The sequence below is a fragment of the Anabrus simplex genome, chromosome 2 (assembly GCF_040414725.1).
Source record: "Anabrus simplex isolate iqAnaSimp1 chromosome 2, ASM4041472v1, whole genome shotgun sequence".
NCBI classification, from domain to species: Eukaryota; Metazoa; Arthropoda; class Insecta; order Orthoptera; family Tettigoniidae; genus Anabrus; species Anabrus simplex.
Genome location: NC_090266.1, coordinates 339,837,102 through 339,858,704, shown reverse-complemented (window position 1 = coordinate 339,858,704; position 21,603 = coordinate 339,837,102). Strand labels below are relative to the sequence as shown.

The following is a 21,603-nucleotide window of genomic DNA, read 5'->3' as shown; positions in this document are numbered from 1 at the left end:
ATAAATATTGTACTGTATAATATCTTGGCATACAATACATTTAGCATTTATCACATTCTGTATCCATATAGTACAATAAAAATGCTTTTAAAGAATTGAACATGCTTTGTGTCTTACACTATAGTCTGCATATTTGGTTGTTTTTTATTTAATATGTGGTGCATCCCCTGAAGAGAATTTTTTTCAGAGTTTTACGGTATTTCTTAAAATAGTTATTAATGATGCCATCATTATAGTGGACAACATATCATTACCATTATATTTTTTCTACCAAGCAAGTTGGCCATGCTGTTAGGGGTATGTAGCTGTGAACTTGCATTCGGGAGGTAATGAGTTCAAACCCCACTGTTGGCAGTCCTGAAGATGTTTTTCCGTGATTTCCCATTTTCACACCAGGTGAATGTTGGGGGTGTACCTTAATTAAAGCCATGGCTACTTCCTTCCCACTCCTAGCCCTTTCCTATCCCATCGTCACCATAAGACCTATATGTGTCGGTGCAACTTGGAGCCAGTTGTAAAAAATATATATATACATTTTTCTGCAAAAGAGAGTAAAGTTAATCCTAGGGCAAGTTAACTCGAACTTGGGGTAAGTCTTTCTGTGGTGTACCGTGAACTCACATTTCCAGGAATCAATTTTAAAAATTCCAGTACTGGTTTTCTGAGATAGAGGAATCTTCCTCTCGCCAGTAAATGTAGATAATCTTGATGATTTACTTCATTTTTGCATGCTACTAGTCCAATAAATTGTTTCTAATATTCTCAAATGTTGTGTTTTAACTAGTAAATTCTGTGGTTTTTTTTTTTTTTTTACCATATTCAAGGTTCTGGGAGTGATGCTGGTGCCTTAACGACTACAGCAAGATTGGATGGTGATCACTGGATTCTCAATGGAACTAAATCTTGGGTTACAAGTGGTTATGAGGCATCAGCTGCTGTTGTACTTGCAACAGTGGACAAGAAAAAGAAACATAAAGGCATTACAGCTTTCCTCATACCTATGCCTTACCCAGGTCAGTATATGATCATTGAAGCATTCTCAGATTAATAATTTCTTCACTTATATAAATTAAGTGCAGGAAGCCACAGAGGAGCCTAGAAACACTCAAAGAATCAACTCAAGAAGGATAGAGGGGTAGAGAAAACAACAAAGAGGAGAAGCAAGGTCAAGCATAACACCACACACAAAAAAAGTATAAATTCCACATCTTCATGGATAGGCTCTCTTCTCACCAATTCCGGTTCTTTCAAATCTATTTCTTCTTGGCCTTCTGCTTCCCACCAGTAGTGGGGCAGAGGAAGGTTATCTATATTCGTTGAGGGGGACCTTTTTGTGATGGATCTCCATTCTTAATCAGAAAAGTGTGAGATAAGGAAATGACCTGGTAAGAAGAGGAAAAAAAAAAGAGGGCTTTACAAGTGAGAGAATACTAGAAACATATATGTTGTGTGGAAATAAACCCAACAGATTCAAGAAGACTTTCATTGGTAAATTGATAGGAAATTCTTAACCGCTACAATGTTAAAACCTATTGCCCAAAATAAAATACTAGCTCATTGGTTTCGACAGAGCTGTATATTTTTTTTTCAATTTGCTTTACGTTGCAATGGCATAGACAGGTCTTATGGTGATAATGGGATAGGAAAGGGCTAGGAGTGAGAAGGAAATGATCATGGCCTTATTTAAGGTAAGCCCTAGCATTTGCCTGGTATGAAAATGGGAGGCCACAGAAAACTGTCTCCATGGCTGCCACCAGTAGGTTTTGAACCCACTTTCTCCTGAATGCAAGCTGATAGCTACGTGACCCAAACCGTGCAGCCATTTGCTCTGTAGAGCTGTATTTAAACTAGGATATTTGCAAAGTGTAGTTCACTTAGACCAGTGCATGGAGATATTTTTTTTCCGTACTCCATACTTCACTCCCCTTCAGTTCAATACCAGTTGATCATCTTTGATGAATAAGAAGCTCATCACTGTGCAAATGGGAGTATGTGAAGATGGTGGGATTACAGTTGTCCTTTTTTTTTCCTTCATGTTTATTATCGGCACACTTTTTCAGGATGCATTTGTGTACGGGGTTGAGGAGTAAGGAGGGAGCTGTCCCGGTTCCGGTAGTGCTGCCAACTGAATGGAAATAAAATCTGAACTGAATCGAGAATATGATCGATCGATATGAAGTTTCTAAACCATTATTATCTTAAGCCAACAACTGTGTCACGTACACATTATATAACATTTCTCGATGCAAATCTTGTCCCTAGCATGAATTCTATAGTTTGGCTTTGCTGTGTAAACAACAACAGTACTAGTACGTAAAGTGAACGCCAGATGTCGCACAACTACGCTTAAGCGATTCATAGTTTGTGTATCAAAGGTTGCCAGTACGAATCTCGAAGATTGCCGAGGTCAGCCGATTCAGCACTAGGGTGTAAATGCATCCAGATAAAGTGTGCCGATAATACTCTTATCTCCTCTTTCTGTTGTTTTCTCTTTCTGCACTGACCTGTCATTTTATTTATTTTGTTGTGTTCCTATTCATATTCCTATCTTTATATATACGACTTGGAAATAAGGAACTCCTATTGCAGTTGAAGACTGAATGAACATCTATCAAAGATAGAATGATAGAATAGTAACATGCCCAAAGGAAAAACAGTCATAGGCTAGTGTGGACAGAGGGAGCAACAGAAGATTTACAAGTTCATCCAGTAGGTGGTCATTAACATTCAGTGAGAGGGCCGTTCATGAGAGAGCTTTGTTCTTAATGTGAGACATGGAAGATAAGGAGAAAGATAAACTTAAGATAAGCAAGAGATGAAAGAATTGCTTTATACAGGCAGTAAAAAGATAAGGAACCTGAAACGAAAGCGGATAGGAAAGGAATCCATTGACAGAAATGAACTCGTCAGATGCTGAGAAGGAATAGATCTGAAAAATCGTGAGTTGAAGAGTACAGCCCAACTGAAGACAGCAGTGTGTGAAGCTGAAGAGTTAATCTTCGCTTTTTGTGTCATCCTATCTGTGTGTTCTGTATATTCATACACATCTTTATTCCCTTTCCATTACTGTTATATGCTGTATTATATGGTTGAGGCCAGGCTCAGAAGCTCAACAGTAGAACGCTGGCCTTCTGACTCCAAGTTGGCAGGTTTGAACCTGGCTCAGTCTGGTGGTTTTTGAAGGGGCTCAACAAATATGCCAGCCTCATGTCAGTAGATTTACTAGCACATAAAAGAACTCCTACAGGACAAAATTCTGTCACTCTGGCATCTCCAAAATCCATAAAAGTATTTAGTAGGATGTAAAACCAATAGCATAATAATAATAATAATAATAATAATAATAATAATAATAATAATAATAATAATAATAATAATAATTACATACATCATCATTATAGACCGTTATGCCTTTCACCATTCAGTCTGCAAGCCTCTGTGAATTTACTAAACGTTGCCACAGTCCTCTATTTGCAACTAGTGCTGTAGCATAATTTATTTTTATACCTTTTATCTTTAAATTGTTAGAAACTGAGTCTAACCATCGTTATCTTGGTCTCCCTCTACTTCTCTTATCCTAACAGAGTCTATAATTCTCCTGGGTAACCTATCCTTCTCCATTCGCCTCATATGACCCCACCACTGAAGCCGGTTTATGCACACAGCTTCATCCATCGAGTTCATTCCTAACTTACCCTTTATCTCCTCATTCTGGATACCCTCCTGCCATTGTTCCCACCTTTTGTACCAGCAATCATCCTTGCTACTTTCATGTCTGATACTTCTAACTTATGAATAAGATATCCACACAGCTTTTGCTCCCGTAACGCAAAGTTGGTCTGAAAACAGACCAATGTAAAGATAGTTTTGTCCGGGATCTGACTTCCTTCTTACAGACTACTGTTGATTGCAACTGCGAGCTCACTGCATTAGCTTTACTGCAAATTGATTCAATCTCACTTACTCTATTGCCATCCTAGGACAACTTGCATCTTAAATACTTGAAATCATCCACCTGTTCCAGCTTTGTATCACCTATCTGACATTCAGTTCTCTTGGATTTCTTACCTACTGACATCAATTTAGTCTTCAAAAGGCTAATTTTCATAACCATATTCATTGCACCTATTTTCAAGTTCCAAGATATTAGACTGCAGGCTTTCGGCACAATCTGCCATTAAGACCAAGTCGTCAGCATAGGCTAGACTGCTTACTCCATTTCCACCTACCTGAATCCCTGCCACTTTATACCTTTCAGCAGATGATCCATGTAAACTACAAACAACAAGGATGGAAGATTACAGCCTTGTCTAACCCCTGTAAGTACCCTGAACCAAGAACACATTCTACCATTAATTCTCACTGCAGCCCCAAATGTCAACATAAATGCCTTTGATTGATTTTAATAATCTACCCTTAATCCAATAGTCCCCCAGTATGGTGAACATCATTTCCCTCGGTACCCTGTCATATGCTTTCTCTATAGAATAATAATAATAATAATAATAATAATAATAATAATAATAATAATAATAATAATAATGTTGTTGTTTGAGTCATCAGTCCATAGACTGGTTTGATGCAGCTCTCCATGCCACCCTATCCTGTGCTAACTTTTTCATTTCTACGTAACTATTGCATCCTACATCTGCTCTAATCTGCTTGTCATATTCATACCTTGGTCTACCCCTACCGTTCTTACCCCCTACACTTCCTTCAAAAACCAACTGAATAAGTCCTGGGTGTCTTAAGATGTGTCCTATCATTCTATCTCTTCTTCTCGTCAAATTTAGCCAAATTGATCTCCTCTCACCAATTCGATTCAGTATCTCTTCATTCGTGATTCGATCTATCCATCTCACCTTCAGCATTCTTCTGTAACACCACATTTCAAAAGCTTCTATTCTCTTTCTTTCTGAGCCAGTTATCGTCCATGTTTCACTTGCATACAATGCCACGCTCCACACGAAAGTCTTCAAAAACATCTTTCTAATTCCGATATCAATGTTTGAAGTGAGCAAATTTCTTTTCTTAAGAAAGCTCTTCCTTGCTTGTGCTAGTCTGCATTTTATGTCCTCCTTACTTCTGCCATCATTAATTATTTTACTACCCAAGTAACAATATTCATCTACTTCCTTTAAGACGTCATTTCCTAATCTAATATTTCCTGCATCACCTGCCTTCGTTCGACTGCACTCCATTACTTTTGTTTTGGACTTATTTATTTTCATCTTGTATTCCTTACCCAAGACTTCATCCATACCATTCAGCAACTTCTCGAGATCTTCTGCAGTCTCAGATAAAATAACAATATCATCGGCAAATCTCAAGGTTTTGATTTCCTCTCCTTGGACTGTGATTCCCTTTCCAAATTTCTCTTTGATTTCCTTTACTGCCTGTTCTATGTAAACATTGAAAAGGAGAGGGGACAAACTGCAGCCTTGCCTCACTCCTTTCTGGACTGCTGCTTCTTTTTCAAAGCCCTCGATTCTTATCACTGCAGACTGATTTTTATACAGATTGTAGATAATTCTTCGTTCTCGGTATCTGATCCCTATCATCTTCAGAATCATAAATAGCTTGGTCCATTCAACGTTATCGAATGCCTTTTCTAGATCTACGAATGCCATGTACGTGGGCTTGTCCTTCTTGATTCGATCCTCTAAGATCAGACGTAAAGTCAGAATTGCTTCACGTGTTCCTACATTTCTTCTGAAGCCAAATTGATCTTCTCCCAACTCAGCTTCAACTTGCTTTTCCATTCTTCTGTAAATAATACGTGTTAAAATTTTGCAGGCATGAGATACTAAACTAATGGTGCGGTAGTTTTCACACCTGTCAGCACCGGCTTTCTTGGGAATAGGTATAACAACATTCTTCCGAAAATCGGATGGGACTTCTCCTGTCTCATACATCTTGCACACTAAATGAAATAACCTTGCCATGCTGGTTTCTCCTAAGGCAGTCAGTAATTCAGAGGGAATGTCATCAATTCCAGGTGCCTTGTTCCTATTGAGGTCACTCACAGCTCTGTCAAACTCTGACCTCAAAATTGGGTTTCCCATTTCATCAGCATCAACAGCCTCTTCATATTCCAGAACCAAATTATCTACATCTTTACATTGATACAACTGTTGGATATGCTCCCACCATCTTTCTGCTTTGTCTTCTTTCCCTAGAAGTGGTTTTCCATCTGAGCTCTTAATATTTATACACCTAGATTTCCTTTCTCCAAAGGTTTCCTTGATTTTCCTGTATGCAGCATCTACCTTTCCCAGGACCATACAGCCTTCGACATCCTTGCATTTCTCCTTCAGCCATTCTTCCTTAGCTACCTTGCACTTTCTATCCACTTCATTCTTTAATCGCCTGTATTCTTTTCTGCCCTCTTCATTTCTAGCATTCTTGTATTTTCGTCGTTCATCAATCAGGTCTAGTATCTCCTGAGTTATCCACTGATTTTTAGTTGATCTTTTCTTCCTTCCTAACATTTCTTCAGCAGCCCTACTGACTTCATTTTTCATGACTCTCCACTCTTCCTCTATAGTGTTTCGTTCAGCCTTTTCATTTAGTCCTTTTGCAACATGTTCCTTGAAACAATCCCTCACGTTCTTTTCTTTCAACTTGCCTAGATCCCATCTTTTTGCATTCTTTCCTTTCTTCAATTTCTTCAACTTCAGATGGCATTTCATGACCAACAAGTTGTGGTCAGAGTCCACGTCTGCTCCTGGGAAAGTTTTGCAATCCAACACCTGGTTTCTGAATCTCTGCCTAATCATAATGAAGTCTATTTGATACCTTCCAGTGTCTCCAGGTCTCGTCCACGTATACAGCCGTCGTTTGTGGTGTTTGAACCAAGTATTGGCAAGGACTAAATTATGATCAGTGCAGAATTCAACCAGCCGACTTCCTCTTTCGTTCCTTTGTCCCAATCCAAATTCTCCTACTGTACTACCTTCTCTTCCTTGGCCTACCACTGCATTCCAGTCTCACCTCATAATTAGATTCTCTTCACCTTTTACATGTTGTATTAAATCTTCTATCTCCTCATATATTCTTTCGATTTCTTCATCATCCGCTGAAGTAGTAGGCATATAGACCTGCACTATTGTGGTGGGCATTGGTTTGGTGTCTATCTTGACGACAATAATTCTTTCACTATGCTGGTCGTAATAGCTTACCCGCTGCCCTATTTTCTTATTCATTATTAAACCAACTCCTGCATTTCCTCTGTTTGATTTTGTGTTGATAATTCGGTAGTCGCCTGACCAAAAATCTTGTTCTTCCTGCCAACGTACTTCACTTATACCAATTACATCTAACTTTAGCCTATCCATCTCCCTTTTCAGATTCTCTAACCTACCACAACGATTCAAACTTCTAACATTCCACGCTCCGACTCGCAGAATGTCAGTATCCATCTTCCTGATGATCGCCCCCTCTCGTGTAGTCCCCACCCGGAGATCCGAATGGGGGACTAGTTTACCTCCAGAATATTTTACCCGGGAGGAAGCCATCATCAGTACATCATTCATACAGAGAGAGCTGCATGTCCTCGGGAGTTAGTTACGGCTGTAGTTTCCCGTTGCTTTCAGCCATGTAGCAGTATCAACACAGCTAAGCCATGTTGAGTATTATTACAAAGCCGTATCAGTCAATCATCTAGACTGCCGCCCTTGCAACTAACGAAAGGCTGCTACCCCCCCCCCCCCCCCTTTCGATGAACCATTCGTTAGTCTGGTCTCTCAACAGATACCCATCCGATATGGTTGCACCTGCGGCACGGCTATCTGCATCATTGGGACACGCAAGCCTCCCCACCGCGGCAAGGTCACATGGTTCATAATAATAACAACAACAACAACAACAACAACAACAACAATAATAATAATAATAATAATAATAATAATAATAATAATAATAATCCAAGAGAGAACATTCTTGGAGAAGTTGGCGAAGGCTTCAAAATTGCTATGCCCCAGTTAGGTAAGTACTAAGTGGTATCTTCAATGGAGAGAGAACATACTTTGGAAGGAATCATATTCCATAATCAAATAATAATAATAGATTTCTGCATATATACAATACATGAGTTACCTCATACCCTAGTGCAGCCTTGCCCATAGAGTGCAACTCAGAAGCTCAGAAAGTTTAATTCTTGAGATAGATGGAAAAGAAAAGTATTTCCCTTAACAAATGGGTGAAAGGTGGAGATGTTTGGTATGGAGTCTTGTCATTATCAATAATAATGATTATTATTATTATCATCATCATTATCATAGACTCAAATATTAATATTTCAGAAGTGTTTACATGCCACTTACCATCATTCTGTTTTCTGTTTCATGACACCAGGGTTATCTCTGGGAAAGAAAGAAGATAAGATGGGTATTCGAGCATCATCCACGTGCAATTTAATTTTAGAAGATGTAAAGGTTCCAAGAGAGAACATTCTTGGAGAAGTTGGCGAAGGCTTCAAAATTGCTATGACCCAGTTAGGTAAGTACTAAGTGGTATCTTCAATAATAATAATAATAATAATAATAATAATAATAATAATAATAATAATAATAATAATAATAATAATAATTTTTTTATGAGGGATTGTGGAAAATCTTCAAAAGACACTTGTGAAGGGTCCGCACTCCACAAGTGTGTGGGATTCTTACCCACTAAAAACCACACACCCTTTTCCCACGATGTGTGTCATCACCCCGGAACCGCTCTCGTATTACTTCAGGGTGATATCATGCTTTGTCTTTCAGACATCTTCTTTCTTCATTTCTCCTTTACGAACATTCGTATGCTTCCAAATCCTTCTTCTTCTTCTGACGAAGGATGTTCTCCACGTACACTGCCACGTGATCCCAGGATTTCTGGTTTCGCAGCATCACCGAAATAATATTATCTGTTGTCAGTTCTCCTAGTTCAGTTTCCACACATCTTCTCTGAATCGTCCAATGGCCGCATACAAAAAAGGTATGAAATACGTCGTCAATGTCATCACAGTATATGCATGCTGCGTCACTCGCTCTGCCCACTTTATGCAGGAATTTCCGGAAATATCCATGCCCTGTTAAAAGCTGCGTGAGGTAGTAATTTACTTCACCATGGGCCCTTTCAACCCAGATATCCAAGCGTGGTATCAGTCGCTTGGTCCATTTGCCTCGAGGGTCACTTTCCCATCTGAGTTGCCATCACCTCATCCGTTGACTGAAGGCACGCTTCTTTGCACATTTCTTTCCCAGCTCTCCTTGGGTACGCCAGATTTCATGTCGCTCCAATGCAAGTAGGTCTATTGGGGCTATTGCTGCCACCGTGAGGATTGCAGGTTCAGAAATCGTGCGGTATGCACATGCAGTACGTAAAGCTGCTCTCCGTTGTACGGCAGCTATCCTTCTCTGATACCAAGCAAATTTCAAGGATTCAGCCCAGATTTCAGAGCCATATAGGAGCACTGACTGAACCGTCGACATGAGAAGACGTTGTTCACTGGATTCGGACCTTTAATATTTCCCATTAGTCTGCTAAGTGCAGTCATGTATTTTACTGCCTTGTCTGTCGCTCTCTGAATATGATTCCAGAATGTGAGCTTGGAGTCATGTGTCACTCCTAGATATTTTGTGCTCGCAGATGTTTCGATCACTAACTCTCCAACAGTCATTGGTACAAGAGTTTCGATCCTTTTCCTCGTCAGAAGAACTATCTCCGTTTTGTGTTCGGCTAATATTAGACTGTGGCTCGTCATCCATTCTTTTATGCGCCGTATCACCTGGTTCAGTTTGATTTGAGCCATTTCAACATTACGAGCTACTATCAAGGCGGCCACATCATCAGCGTAGCCCACAAGCTTCGTGTCCTCTGGCATCTCCAAACGTAACAAGCCATCATACATTATGTTCCAAAGATCTGGACCAAGGATCGATCCCTGCGCTGCACCAGCCGTCAGGCGTTTTGTCTTTTCTCCATCTTCCGTATCATACAACAGGGTGCGATCTTTGAAGTAATCTCTCATTATGAGCATAAGATATTGTGGTAGCTTGAAAGTTTCCTCAAGAGCTACCAACATGTCGCTCCATCTTGTTCACATCCAGGGTCACAAGAAGTGTCAATTTATGGGAATGATGGTTGCCCATTTATGCCCTTTCTGCTGTATTCACCACCTCCCACACTGAATAATAATAATAATAATAATAATAATAATAATAATAATAATAATAATAATAATAATAATAATAATAATAATAATATATTATATTATGTTATATTATATTATATTATATTATATTATATTATATTATATTATATTATATTATATTATATTATATTATATTATATATGATATATATATTATATATTACATATTATTATTATTATTATTATTATTATTATTATTATTATTATTATTATTATTATTATTATTATTATTATTATTATTATTATTATTATTATTATTATTGCGTATATGCAATGCATGAGTTACCTCATAGCCTAGTGCAGCCTTGCCCATAGAGGGGGGCAACTCAAGGGCTTCATGGCATGGAATCAGGGCAACTGCGCTATAGAGTTTTGTGTCGCTGCACAAGTTGAAGTGAAGTAAGTGATGGATTTAACTTCATAATCTTGCAATATGGACACATAACACGCTGATAGGTGCAAAAGAAGAATCTCAGGAAGTTTAATTCTGGAGATAGATGGAGATGGATTGATATGGAGTCTTGTCATTATCTTTTTTGCTAGTGGCTTTATGTTGCACTTACACAGATAGGTCTTATGGCGACAATGGAATAGGAAAGGCCTGGGAGTTGGTAGGAAGCAGCTGTTGCCTTAATTAAGGTACAGCCCCAGCATTTGCCTGGTGTGTAAATGGGAAACCACGGAAAACCATCTTCAGGGCTGCCGACAGTGGGATTCGAACCCACTATCTCCCGGATGCAAGTTCACAGCCACGCACCCCTAACTGCATGGCCAACTTGCCCAGTCTTGTCATTATAAAAAACAAAATACAATTCAGAGCGGCACAGTAAAAATAAACATTCTGCTCTGCATGATTCAGTTGATCGTGAGGATCATGCAAACATGGTTGAGAACCTGAGTAAAGATAGGTAATTTGGCTGCATTCAAGTAGATCAATCTGTACAGACATCCACTAGCACAGATATCAGTGTAGATTAAGATGTATCCTTATGAGAAAAATGTCCCTTCAATGTAGTTTGTAATGCAAATATATAATGATATAAAGTGACCAGACGCTCCGCTTTGAACGGGACAGTACCGTTTTTCAACCTGTTGTCCCGGTGTCCCAACAGATTTTGTCAGGAAGCCTCTTTGTCCTGTTTTGTTAGAAAATTAATTTTAATTTTAGTCTCTCTTTTCGTCAACGTAATATTTTAAATTATTATACAGGGTGATTAATTTGAAAGTACAGAGCGGAGTGCCGAGGATTAGGCGCGCTGGGAAGCGGAGACAGCGAGCGCAGTGCCCGCCATGACAAGCAGGCATAGTTGGCTCAAAGAAGCAGCATGATTACGCCAATAGAAACTAAACGAAACTGAACTCGCCGGCTACATAGATGCTCCGGACAAATAAGTAAATGAATAAACAAATAAATCAACTAGGAAATTAAACTGAATTCGCCAGTAATAAATAAATATATAAACAAATAAATAAATAAATCAACTAGGAAATTAAATTGAACTCACCAGTATTTACAGATGATGCTGAAAGTGATCTCCTTCAGCTGCAATGCAAGCTTCACATCTTGTAATGAGATTTTGAAACACAGTTTGTAGTTCATGGACACTGATAGAACGCACAATGTTCCTAATTTCAGTTTTTAATTCTTCTGCAGTTCGAGGATTATTCCTGTAAACTTTTCCTTTAAGATTTCCCCATAGATAAAAATCACATGTGCTTAAATTAGGCGAACGAGGGGGCCATAAGCCTTTACTGATGATCTGATCATCATCGAACATTTCCCGTAACCATCGCATAGAGCTACGCGCCATATGGGCCGTTGCACTATCCTGCTGGAAATAGCCGTACCTTTTCTCTTCTTCAGTCAGTTCATTAAAAAATGATTCCAGAATGTTGTGAATATAACTGTCAGAAGTAATCGTGTCCTGAAAAAATATCGGACCGATAATTCTTCGGGCACTGATAGCGCACCACACACCCACCTTCACATCGCGCAGAGGTCTCGGCTGTAAAATGTGTGGGTTGTCTGTATCCCAGATTCTATTGTTCTGTGAATTGACATATCCACTCAAATGGAACCAGGCTTCGTCGCACATAAAAAGAAAGTTCGGATCCACAACACTGTCGTGGACACTATTTATTAGCCAATTGCAAAATTGTATTCTTTCATTGAAATCTGTAGGCAGTATGTTATGGACTGAATGAGTCCGATAAGATCGTAAACGTAACAATTTTGTTGCATTACGTGCTGAAGAAGGTGAAATACGACTTTCCTGAGCTAATCTCCGAAGCGACTTATCTGACCTGGAGTCTTGCCTGTATATCTTCTAATCTCTCTTGTGTGAGAGCTGTTCTCCTTAGCTTCTTTTTCTTATTGCTTATGGAACCAGTACTATGCCACTTGTAAAGAGCTGATGCACATAACGTTTTGATGGTACTGTCGCACCGGGAAATTGTCTACGGAATTTTCGAAGGCACCTTTTAACTGTTTTTTTCTTCTTGTGCAAATAACACTTGACCAAAAATATTCTTTGCTCTATAGTGTATTTAACCATCGTGATAATAACCTCACAACACACCTTAAAAAGTCCAATATTTTCTAACTAACTGATGGACAGAGTGCTAAACAGCTGCGCATTGCAGTGAACACTTCTTATCTCGCCGTGTTGACAGAAGCCATATGGCGCTCACTCGGGATTTCCCACGGCATGCGAGAAGAAGTCGGAACACTTAAATTATTCTCCCTGTAGATACTGAAATTCGTGTACGGCAAGGTAACTGTTTTTATGTCCATAACAACTAAGCTAGCTAAGAGTAAAGAGGGAATATAGGAGGCTGTGACAATATTCGTTACGAGCAACAACAAATATGGCAACCCTGCTACTCTGCCTGCATTTGTTTCCCTTGCTTGAAGTGAGTCCCTGGTTAATTCTCTCAACAACAGCAGTTGGAGTGTCGTATGATGCAGGATTAAAGATGCCGAAGCAAAAATATATGTTCACTACTGCATTGCAAGAAAGGTAACGAAGCTTGGAATACATATGATGCAGCTAACTGGTTGCCTGTGTACTAGCCACAGACCATCAACTCCTCATCCTCGTCCAACCGAGCTCCTTACCCTGTGCATGATACCAACAATGCTTTACAGGGTGAAATAAACAAATCAGTCTGTGGAAACTATTAAGTATGCAGCCTTGCCACAAATCAGGCAATTGGCAGTAAAAATTAAAATTAAAAGAAACATACTTGCATAGGATACGAATCAGCATGCCTCGAGCACTGTCCACTAATGTTAATGTTATCATATTACTTTTTATTACGACTTTGTTATTCTTTTAACAATTTTGATCACTTAAGTTCAGGGCCCTGACCTAATCTTTGTACATTAATGGCTGATGATGTTCGCTATGCCGAACGAAACATGTTCCATTATTTAAGCCATTATTTAAGACACCTCATGATTATTTTATAATTCAATGAGTGTATTATATTGTATTGAGTAGGTGGTTGTTAATAAAAGAATTTTATAATTTTAATACACTATCACATCTCCGAACACTCCCCTGCCAAATGAGCTATTGTGAAGCTTGACATGCAGTGGGCACTTCCCGGCCTATACAGTACCTGTTCATGGTCATGTGTGCATCTCGTGTTATAAGGTATATGTTCTTTGTATCTGTGCTTATTTTACAGGTTCATTCAGGGTACCGATCATGAGTTAATGGTGATGCTCAAAATTTCTGCTATTTTTTAGCCTATAACCACACATCTTGTTATATTACCCCGATTTAAGGAGAGGGACCAATTTATTTCAGAATTGTAGTAAACACTGTGGGTTGCATAAAACTATATCGTGAGAGGCAGATGGACCACCTAGTATAGTACTTAAGGGACTGAGCAAAGGAGGAAGTGGGTAATATCATGCCTGTTTAATTCTTGTGCCTATATCTTTTTCATGAACAGATGGAGCTCGAATTGGCATTTCATCCCAAGCTCTTGGTATTGCTCAGGCAGCTCTGGACTGTGCAATGGACTATGCATCTAAAAGGATAGCTTTTGGTACTCCTATTATCAAGTTCAATGCGGTTCAGGTAAGATTCTAATAATTAATTTCTAATTAGTTTGATTAAAGACTGTTATGCCTTTCAGAATTGAATCTTCAAGCATCTGTGTGAACCTCTACTTGCAGCTACAGTAAAACTGTGGCACCTTCTACCTTGAAAGCATTAAACATAGTCTCCTAGATCTCCTCTATTTCTCTTACGTTCGATGGCTGACTCCATTATCCTTATAATTTATTCATCCTCCGTACTCGCCTCACATGACCTCAACACTAAAGTCTGTTCTTATGGATCACTTCATATAATTTGTTTCTTAGTAACTTAGCCTTTTTGTCTTCATTATGATTCCCTTTGTGTCTCTAGCAGCAATCAATGTCCCTACTTGCATGTCTGTTACCTTTATCATATGAATAAGATATCCAAGTTAACCCAGCTTTTATTCCCATATGGCAAAGTCAGCCTGAAACTAAAGTAATGTAAGGATAATTTTGTGTGCTAACTTGCTTTCATATTACACTAAACAGTGCAGTTCATCTAATTGCAACTCCTATCTGACTGTATTAATTTTACTACATCTTATTTTATTTTTTCTGGAACTCCTAACTTACTTTATTAATTTTTAAAATAAAAATCCCCAGCCTGTTTCCAGTCATTGGACCGGGTCAGGAATGGAATGAATGAATCCCCCATCTAGCAGCGAGGATAGGAATTGTGCCTTCTGCCGAAGCCTGTCACACTCCTCTGGGGCAATGATTAATGAATACCAGATGAAATGATACTGGAGAGTGTTGCTGGAATGAATTATGACAGGTGAAAACCAGAGTACCCAGAGAAAAACCTGTTCCACCTCCACTTTGTCCAGCACAAATCTCACATGGAGTGACCGGGATTTGAACCACGGAATGCAGTGTTGAGAGGCCGGCACGCTGCCACCTGAGCCACGGAGGCTCCCTGTATTAAATTTACTACATATAATTTTGTTTTTTCTTCATTGTATTAAAATACTCTGAAGTCCATCTTTCATGAGAAATTGAATTGTGAGCAGGTTGCTTGTTATTGTCTCTTGGTACTGGAGCAGTACTATTCAAGAACACACAGAATGGTCCACCAGCCCCTTTCAATTCTTGAAGATGCCCAACACTGTTAGTTCTTAGGGTCAGTATTGCTCAGCTTGCTACCTAAATGTTGACAAACCGAGCTCGATAGCTGCAGTCGCTTAAGTGCGGCCAGTATCCAGTAATCGGGAGATAGTGGGTTCGAGTCCCACTGTCGGCAGCCTTGAAGATGGTTTTCCGTGGTTTCCCATTTTCACACCAGGCAAATGCCGGGGCTGTACCATAATTAAGGCCACGGCCGCTTCCTTCCAACTCCTAGGGCTTTCCTATCCTATCGTCGCCATAAGACCTATCTGTGTCAGTGCGACGTAAAGCAAATAGCAAAAAAAAAAAAAGTTGACAACATAAAATAAGTCTACCTTCCACAGGTAATAGAACTATATGCATTAGGAGCGCACAACTGTGAGCTCGCATCCAGAAGATAGTGGGTTTGAACCCCACTGCCAGCAGCCCTGAAGATGGTTTTCTGTAGTTTCCCATTTTCACACCAGGCAAAGGTTGGGGCTGCACCTTAATTAAGGCCATGGCCACTTCCTTCCCATTCCTAGGCCTTTCCTGTCCCACCGTCACCATAAGACCTATCTGTGTTGGTGCGACGTAAAACAACTAGCAAAAAAAAAAAAGAACTATATGCAATCCTTATGTGGAAAGAAAAGGAAAATTCCACAAACGTACTGCTTATTACTTGCAGTTATATTACGTATACCAGTTATATGAATCTGTTAATAGGCTACAAAGTAATCTGTTGTACTTAAATGATAAATTGATACTGTAAACCGTGAATAAGATATATGAGAAGGAAATTAAATGACGAGGTGGAAAGGGCATGCATTAGTAATGCACTTCCTTTGAGCAAGGAGTGTGTTGTTCCTGTGGTTGAACTGGTCAGGCACTAGCCATCTTAACATGTTTGCTGCTAGTCCTTTAGACCCTTGCGCTGCCGAAGAACTGAAATTTATGTAAAATCGTGAAGTTGGAGTTCTGTAACACCAGGAGCGTGTTCCACGAACGAACTTTGCAATGTTGCACTTTGCACTTTTCAGTTCAGATTTTGTTCCACCATCACTTTTCAGATTTATCCTGCAAAGTGAAAAGTGAAAATTTAGGAATCTTTTTAACTTTTCAAACCAGTTATGTTTGTCCATTGGTACAGAAATGCAAAGTACAAAGAAATGAAGTGAAAAGTTTTCAGAAATCTTGCAAAGGGATGATTCTCTATTATCCACTTTCCAAACTACATGGGAGTCAACGCAACAGATTGTAAATTGCTTACACCCAGCAACTGAATGACCGAGGCAAGATGAATGGTAAAATGAAACCAAGGGAACCAGATGAAATGAAATGATACTGGAGAGTGTTGCTGGAATGAATTATGACAGGGAAAACCAGAGTACCTAGAGAATGCATAGCATCACCGCAGGCAAGCAACCAGCATATGTGTCATCACAACTACTCAATTTTGCTCTGTTGACACGTTATCAGAAGCATTGACTTATTTCAGTGGAGTCAAGAGTGTGACCAAACTCATAAACAGTCAGAATATGTATTTATCAATGGATTATATTAAATGTCACATCAGTTTTTACATGTATTACTGTTACGATGTTTTGTGGACCGGCAGAGGTAAAAGAATGTGCTGGGATGAATAGGTCTCAACTTACGAAATTAAAGTTAATTTAAAATTTAACAAAGGTTATATTTTCTTTTCAAGATCAAGAAATAACAAGTATAAAAGGTACTCAGTAGCATATCAACGAATTAAGAATGTACAATTGTAATTTGTTAATGGGTTAGGGCTTCGAGCCCCCAGACACGCAATCCTTGAGCAATGAGCCCAACTTTACCTATGTACAAAGTTCAACAAAGGGGCAGAAAACCCCAATCATGCCAAGGAGCACTAGCTCCCAATTACCCAGTTAAGCCTGCTCGAGGCACACAGAATCCAAATTTAAGAAAGAGCAACCCGCTCTCAAAGTTCAAGCCTATTCAAAGGCCACACCAAACTCCACCTTCAAGCTGCCCTCCAGGCACACAAGAACAGGGGTAAAAATACTCAACCTACTGAGGCCTATTCAGTAAAGAAACAGGACAATTACATGGCCCCAAAATACCAACTTGAGTGGAGGCGTAACTTGCACTCCTAATACACTTTTTTAAAACCTATTTGGCACTAGGCCGCTTATGCAAGGGCTAATCCCATACTACGGAGGTGACACGATAGGAAAACTTTATTACATTACGAAGAGAAGGGAAACTGTTATGAAAACGTAGTCACCTCAAAGCAATATGAGTGGGAGCTCGAGAGGGTTAGGCACTCTCTATCCCAATTTGTAGTTAAAGAGACAGAATTTATACCAAGTGTCTTTTACATTTTAAAGGAAAGTTACATGATAAAAGTTTCGAACCTGCCCCGAGGGTTAAACTGCTGAGCTAGCGAGAAAAGAAGTTATTAAAAGGCCATTACCTTATGGATGAACTGCTGCCCGAAGAAAGAGGCGCTTCCCGCCCCCTGCTACATAATCGCACTAGGATAGATGTGACTGAAGTGGCCCGGAGACCAGAAAGTCAGCAGTTTAAATACCCTCGTGGAACATTCGAGACCTTTCAAGAATGAGAACCCACACCCCCCTCAATTTTATTGGGTAGCATAAAGCAACATCTCCATATCGGAGAAGACATACGTTATTGGTCAAAAATTAATTAGAGAAATTCGGGATTGGCTAAATTCAAAACAAGCGGAAAGAGAAGGGTTATACTGCCAACCCAAAAAATAACTGAAAGAAATTTAACAAAGAACAAACTTATGACTACAAAATTTCTTCAAAAAAAGTTCCTTCACTTCGCACTAGGGTGCACAATTGTAGTTCTTAAGTAGTGCCGTCTAGAAGAGAATGTTCACACTTCTTACTACAGAGAAAACAACAACGAATCGAAACTGACATAGTTCAGAACACTTCAAAATTTACAGTAAGGACATCTTCTAAGAAATCTTAGAATTAATGTGGTTGTTAAAGTTCAGGCTTCCTCCAGTAGAGGAGTTTCAACTGGCGCAATGTTTGAATTAGCGGCGTGGAGGTGTACCGCCCGGTACAATTACATTCTGGTGATAACTTGATTAACCTGAAATAGGGTTTTGTTGGACTGATTTAATGAAAATATATTTGTATGTGTCTTTATGTAGTTATTTGAAAATATTTATTTATAGAAAAATTATTTAGGATGTGTATTTACCTAAAAATCTGAGCCCTAAAGATAATCAATCAGTCACTACTGATCTGCATTTAGGGCAGTCACCCAGGTAGCAGATTCCCTGTCTGTTGTTTTCCTAGCCTTTTCTTAAATGATTTCAAAGAAACTGGAAATTCATTGAACGTCTCCCTTGGTAACTTATTCCAATCCCTTCTGACCCCAACTTGGTAGGTTCAATGCTAGCTCAGTCCGGTGGTATTTGAAGGTGCTCAAATATGTCAGCCTCCTGTCGGTAGATTTACTGGCATATAAAAGAATTCTTGCGGGACAAAATTCTGGCACCTCGGCATCTCCAAAAACTGTCAAAAGTAGTTAGTGGGATGTAAAAACAATAACATTATTATTATTCAAACTGATACTGCACTGAGACAGGGAAGAGTACAGTTGCTATTTATGATATATATTTCCTAGCAATAATATATACGGTATATTGGCAGTTAGGCATGTACCTCTTTCAGCCAAAACAAACTAACAACCAAAAAACAGACAGACAAACAAACAAACAAGCAAAAAACCTAATTAGAAGGAATACATATCAGTGAACTGAAATACTACTAATTAGCAACTATACAATACGTAAAGAACATTAACAAAACTGAACAAATATAAAAACGGAACATGATACTAAAATTATAATTATTGTCGCCCTTACATATGACTGACCTTAACTCTATAATGTTCCATACCTGTAGGTCAAAGTTTGTTATATACATACATGTTTACAAAACCTCGTTGTTATTATTACCCAATACAGATATGATATTTCAGAGATTAATAATTTTCCGTATGTTTTCTTCTACTGAATATAACCAATTTAAAACTGCTTATTTAGTGTATGGGTAAATGATCAATTTGGAGTCCCCCCCTCTTCCAAATTCGGTTGTCCGAGGCAGAAGAGATAAGACTTGGTTCATCCTGAAATATTAGCATGCATTTCTGTATGTGTAGTTTAGATGTCCTACAATATCATTTTAACTAGTGTACTCGTGCTGATTTCACTGTTTTCAGTTTCTTCAACAGCATGTACCATTCCCTCTTTCAACACTTTCATTTTTTTTTTTCACCTTAAACAGCATGTATCATTCCCTCATTCACCACTTTCAGTTTTTCCTCCCGCAAGCTTTTTACAATTATCAATCATTTTGATAGTTTCCTTGGCCTTCTCTATTCCCTGTTCATTAATTTGACAAGAGTTTAATATTCAGATTTTCTTTTCATTTGATTTATCTCTTCCGTTTCCAAGTACGAGGGCCATCCGGAAAGTAGTACCCGTTAGCGCCGCATGAAGCGCTGATGACTCAGGTAGCCGCTGGGCAAGGTCAGACCACGTCAGTGGCTTGTCTGCCTGCTCTGTGTGAGGTTGCATGATGCTAGCTTTGCCTGTGTTGTGTCTGTGATCGTTTAAAATGTTTAAACAAATTGAGAACCCCGCCAGTTGTGAAGTGAGGGCTGTGATTAAATTTCTTAATGCACGAAACGTTCGACCTTGTGATATTCATCGCCAATTAATGGAGGTGTATGGAGACAATGTGATAGACAAGTCGTCTGTTCGGCGTTGGTGTCGCAACTTCAACCTGGGGAGGGGGAATACACACGACGAGGAGCGTTCAGGGAGACCATCTGTCATTACAGACCAACTGCTGAGCGCAGTAGACGAATGCGTAAGCAAAGATCGGCGCGTCACAATTGATGAACTCTGTGAACATTTTCCTAATGCGTCTCGAACAATTGTTCATGAAATTGTCAAAGACCATCTGCATTGTTAAAAAAATCTGTGCAAGGTGGGTCCCTTGCATGCTTACAGAGGAGCTCAAAACCAAGCATATGGCTGCAGCACTGACGTTTCTGGGACGTTATTCCGATGAAGGAGACTCTTTCCTGGCTCGTATCATTACTGGGGACGAAACATGGGTTTGTTATGCATCACCTAAGAGTAAGCGACAGTCAATGGAGTGGCATCATGCTCATTCACCAACCAAACCAAAAAAATTCAAGACAGTTCTGTCCACCAGGAAACTCATGGCAACCGTTTTCTGATTTTATGGCCTGTGGAGACACAATTAATGCTAATACGTATTGTGAAACATTAAAGAAATTACGGCGGGCAATACAAAATCGATGGCGAGGTCTGTTGTCTACAGGTGTCATTCTCCTTCATGACAATGCCAGGCCTCATGCAGCTGCGATAACACAACAACTTTTGAAGCAATTTAAGTGGGAAACCTTCCACCATCCCCCGTATAGCCCGGACTTGGCCCCTTCGGATTTTCATCTCTTTAAGAAGCTTAAAGACTTTCTGGCGGGAAAAAGATTTGACAGCAATGAAGAACTTAAACGAGCCGTGACTACGTATCTCAATACGCTGGCGGTGGAGGACTATGACGCTGGAATACAAAAACTTGTCCCACGTTATGACAAATGCCTAAATTTGCTTGGAGAAGTAGTGTAATAAAAATGTGTATATTTGTTAATATTTACTCCTTTGTCTTTATTGCGCAAACAGGTACCACTTTCCGGATGGCCTTCGTATTTAACGTGTAATGCTATTGTACTTTCACACTGTCTCAAGAAATGTTTATTTCCTAACTCCTTCTCACACAATAAACATGTATATGCAACTTCTGTAAATGGCTTATTTTTATACACTCCCATCAGCCACCATATCAATCCCCTGTATTCTCTTTTAGTTAATTTGTCATGTATTATTTTCATACCTGGATATATATTCATGAATTCCTCCAGAGTTCTCCTATTATTACCCTCAGCTCTTAGCATTTGTATTTTTATATGTGCTACTCTCTGTGCCACTTTCCTACAGACTTTTCTTTCTTCTAAATCATTGTCCTAATAGTTCCCCATCCCAATTCCTTCTAGTAATTTCTTTAAGTTGCTCACCCAGTACCCATGCTGGTACCTCACTCGGTGTCAATAAGCTGTATAGAGAATTTCTTCCCCTACTCATAACCTAAACCAATATTTTA

At 39.2% G+C, this 21,603-nt stretch overlaps 1 protein-coding gene across 1 annotated transcript in view; it reads left to right on the top strand.

Moving 5' to 3' along the window:
- LOC136864124 (short-chain specific acyl-CoA dehydrogenase, mitochondrial) overlaps nt 1–21,603 on the top strand; it is a 96,948-nt gene that overhangs the window by 53,728 nt on the left and 21,617 nt on the right. Inside the window, exons 5-7 of the mRNA XM_067140728.2 lie at nt 825–1,013; nt 8,356–8,499; nt 14,161–14,288. Of these exons, the coding sequence (XP_066996829.1) occupies nt 825–1,013; nt 8,356–8,499; nt 14,161–14,288 (461 nt within the window). The remainder of the gene's footprint in view (nt 1–824; nt 1,014–8,355; nt 8,500–14,160; nt 14,289–21,603) is intronic.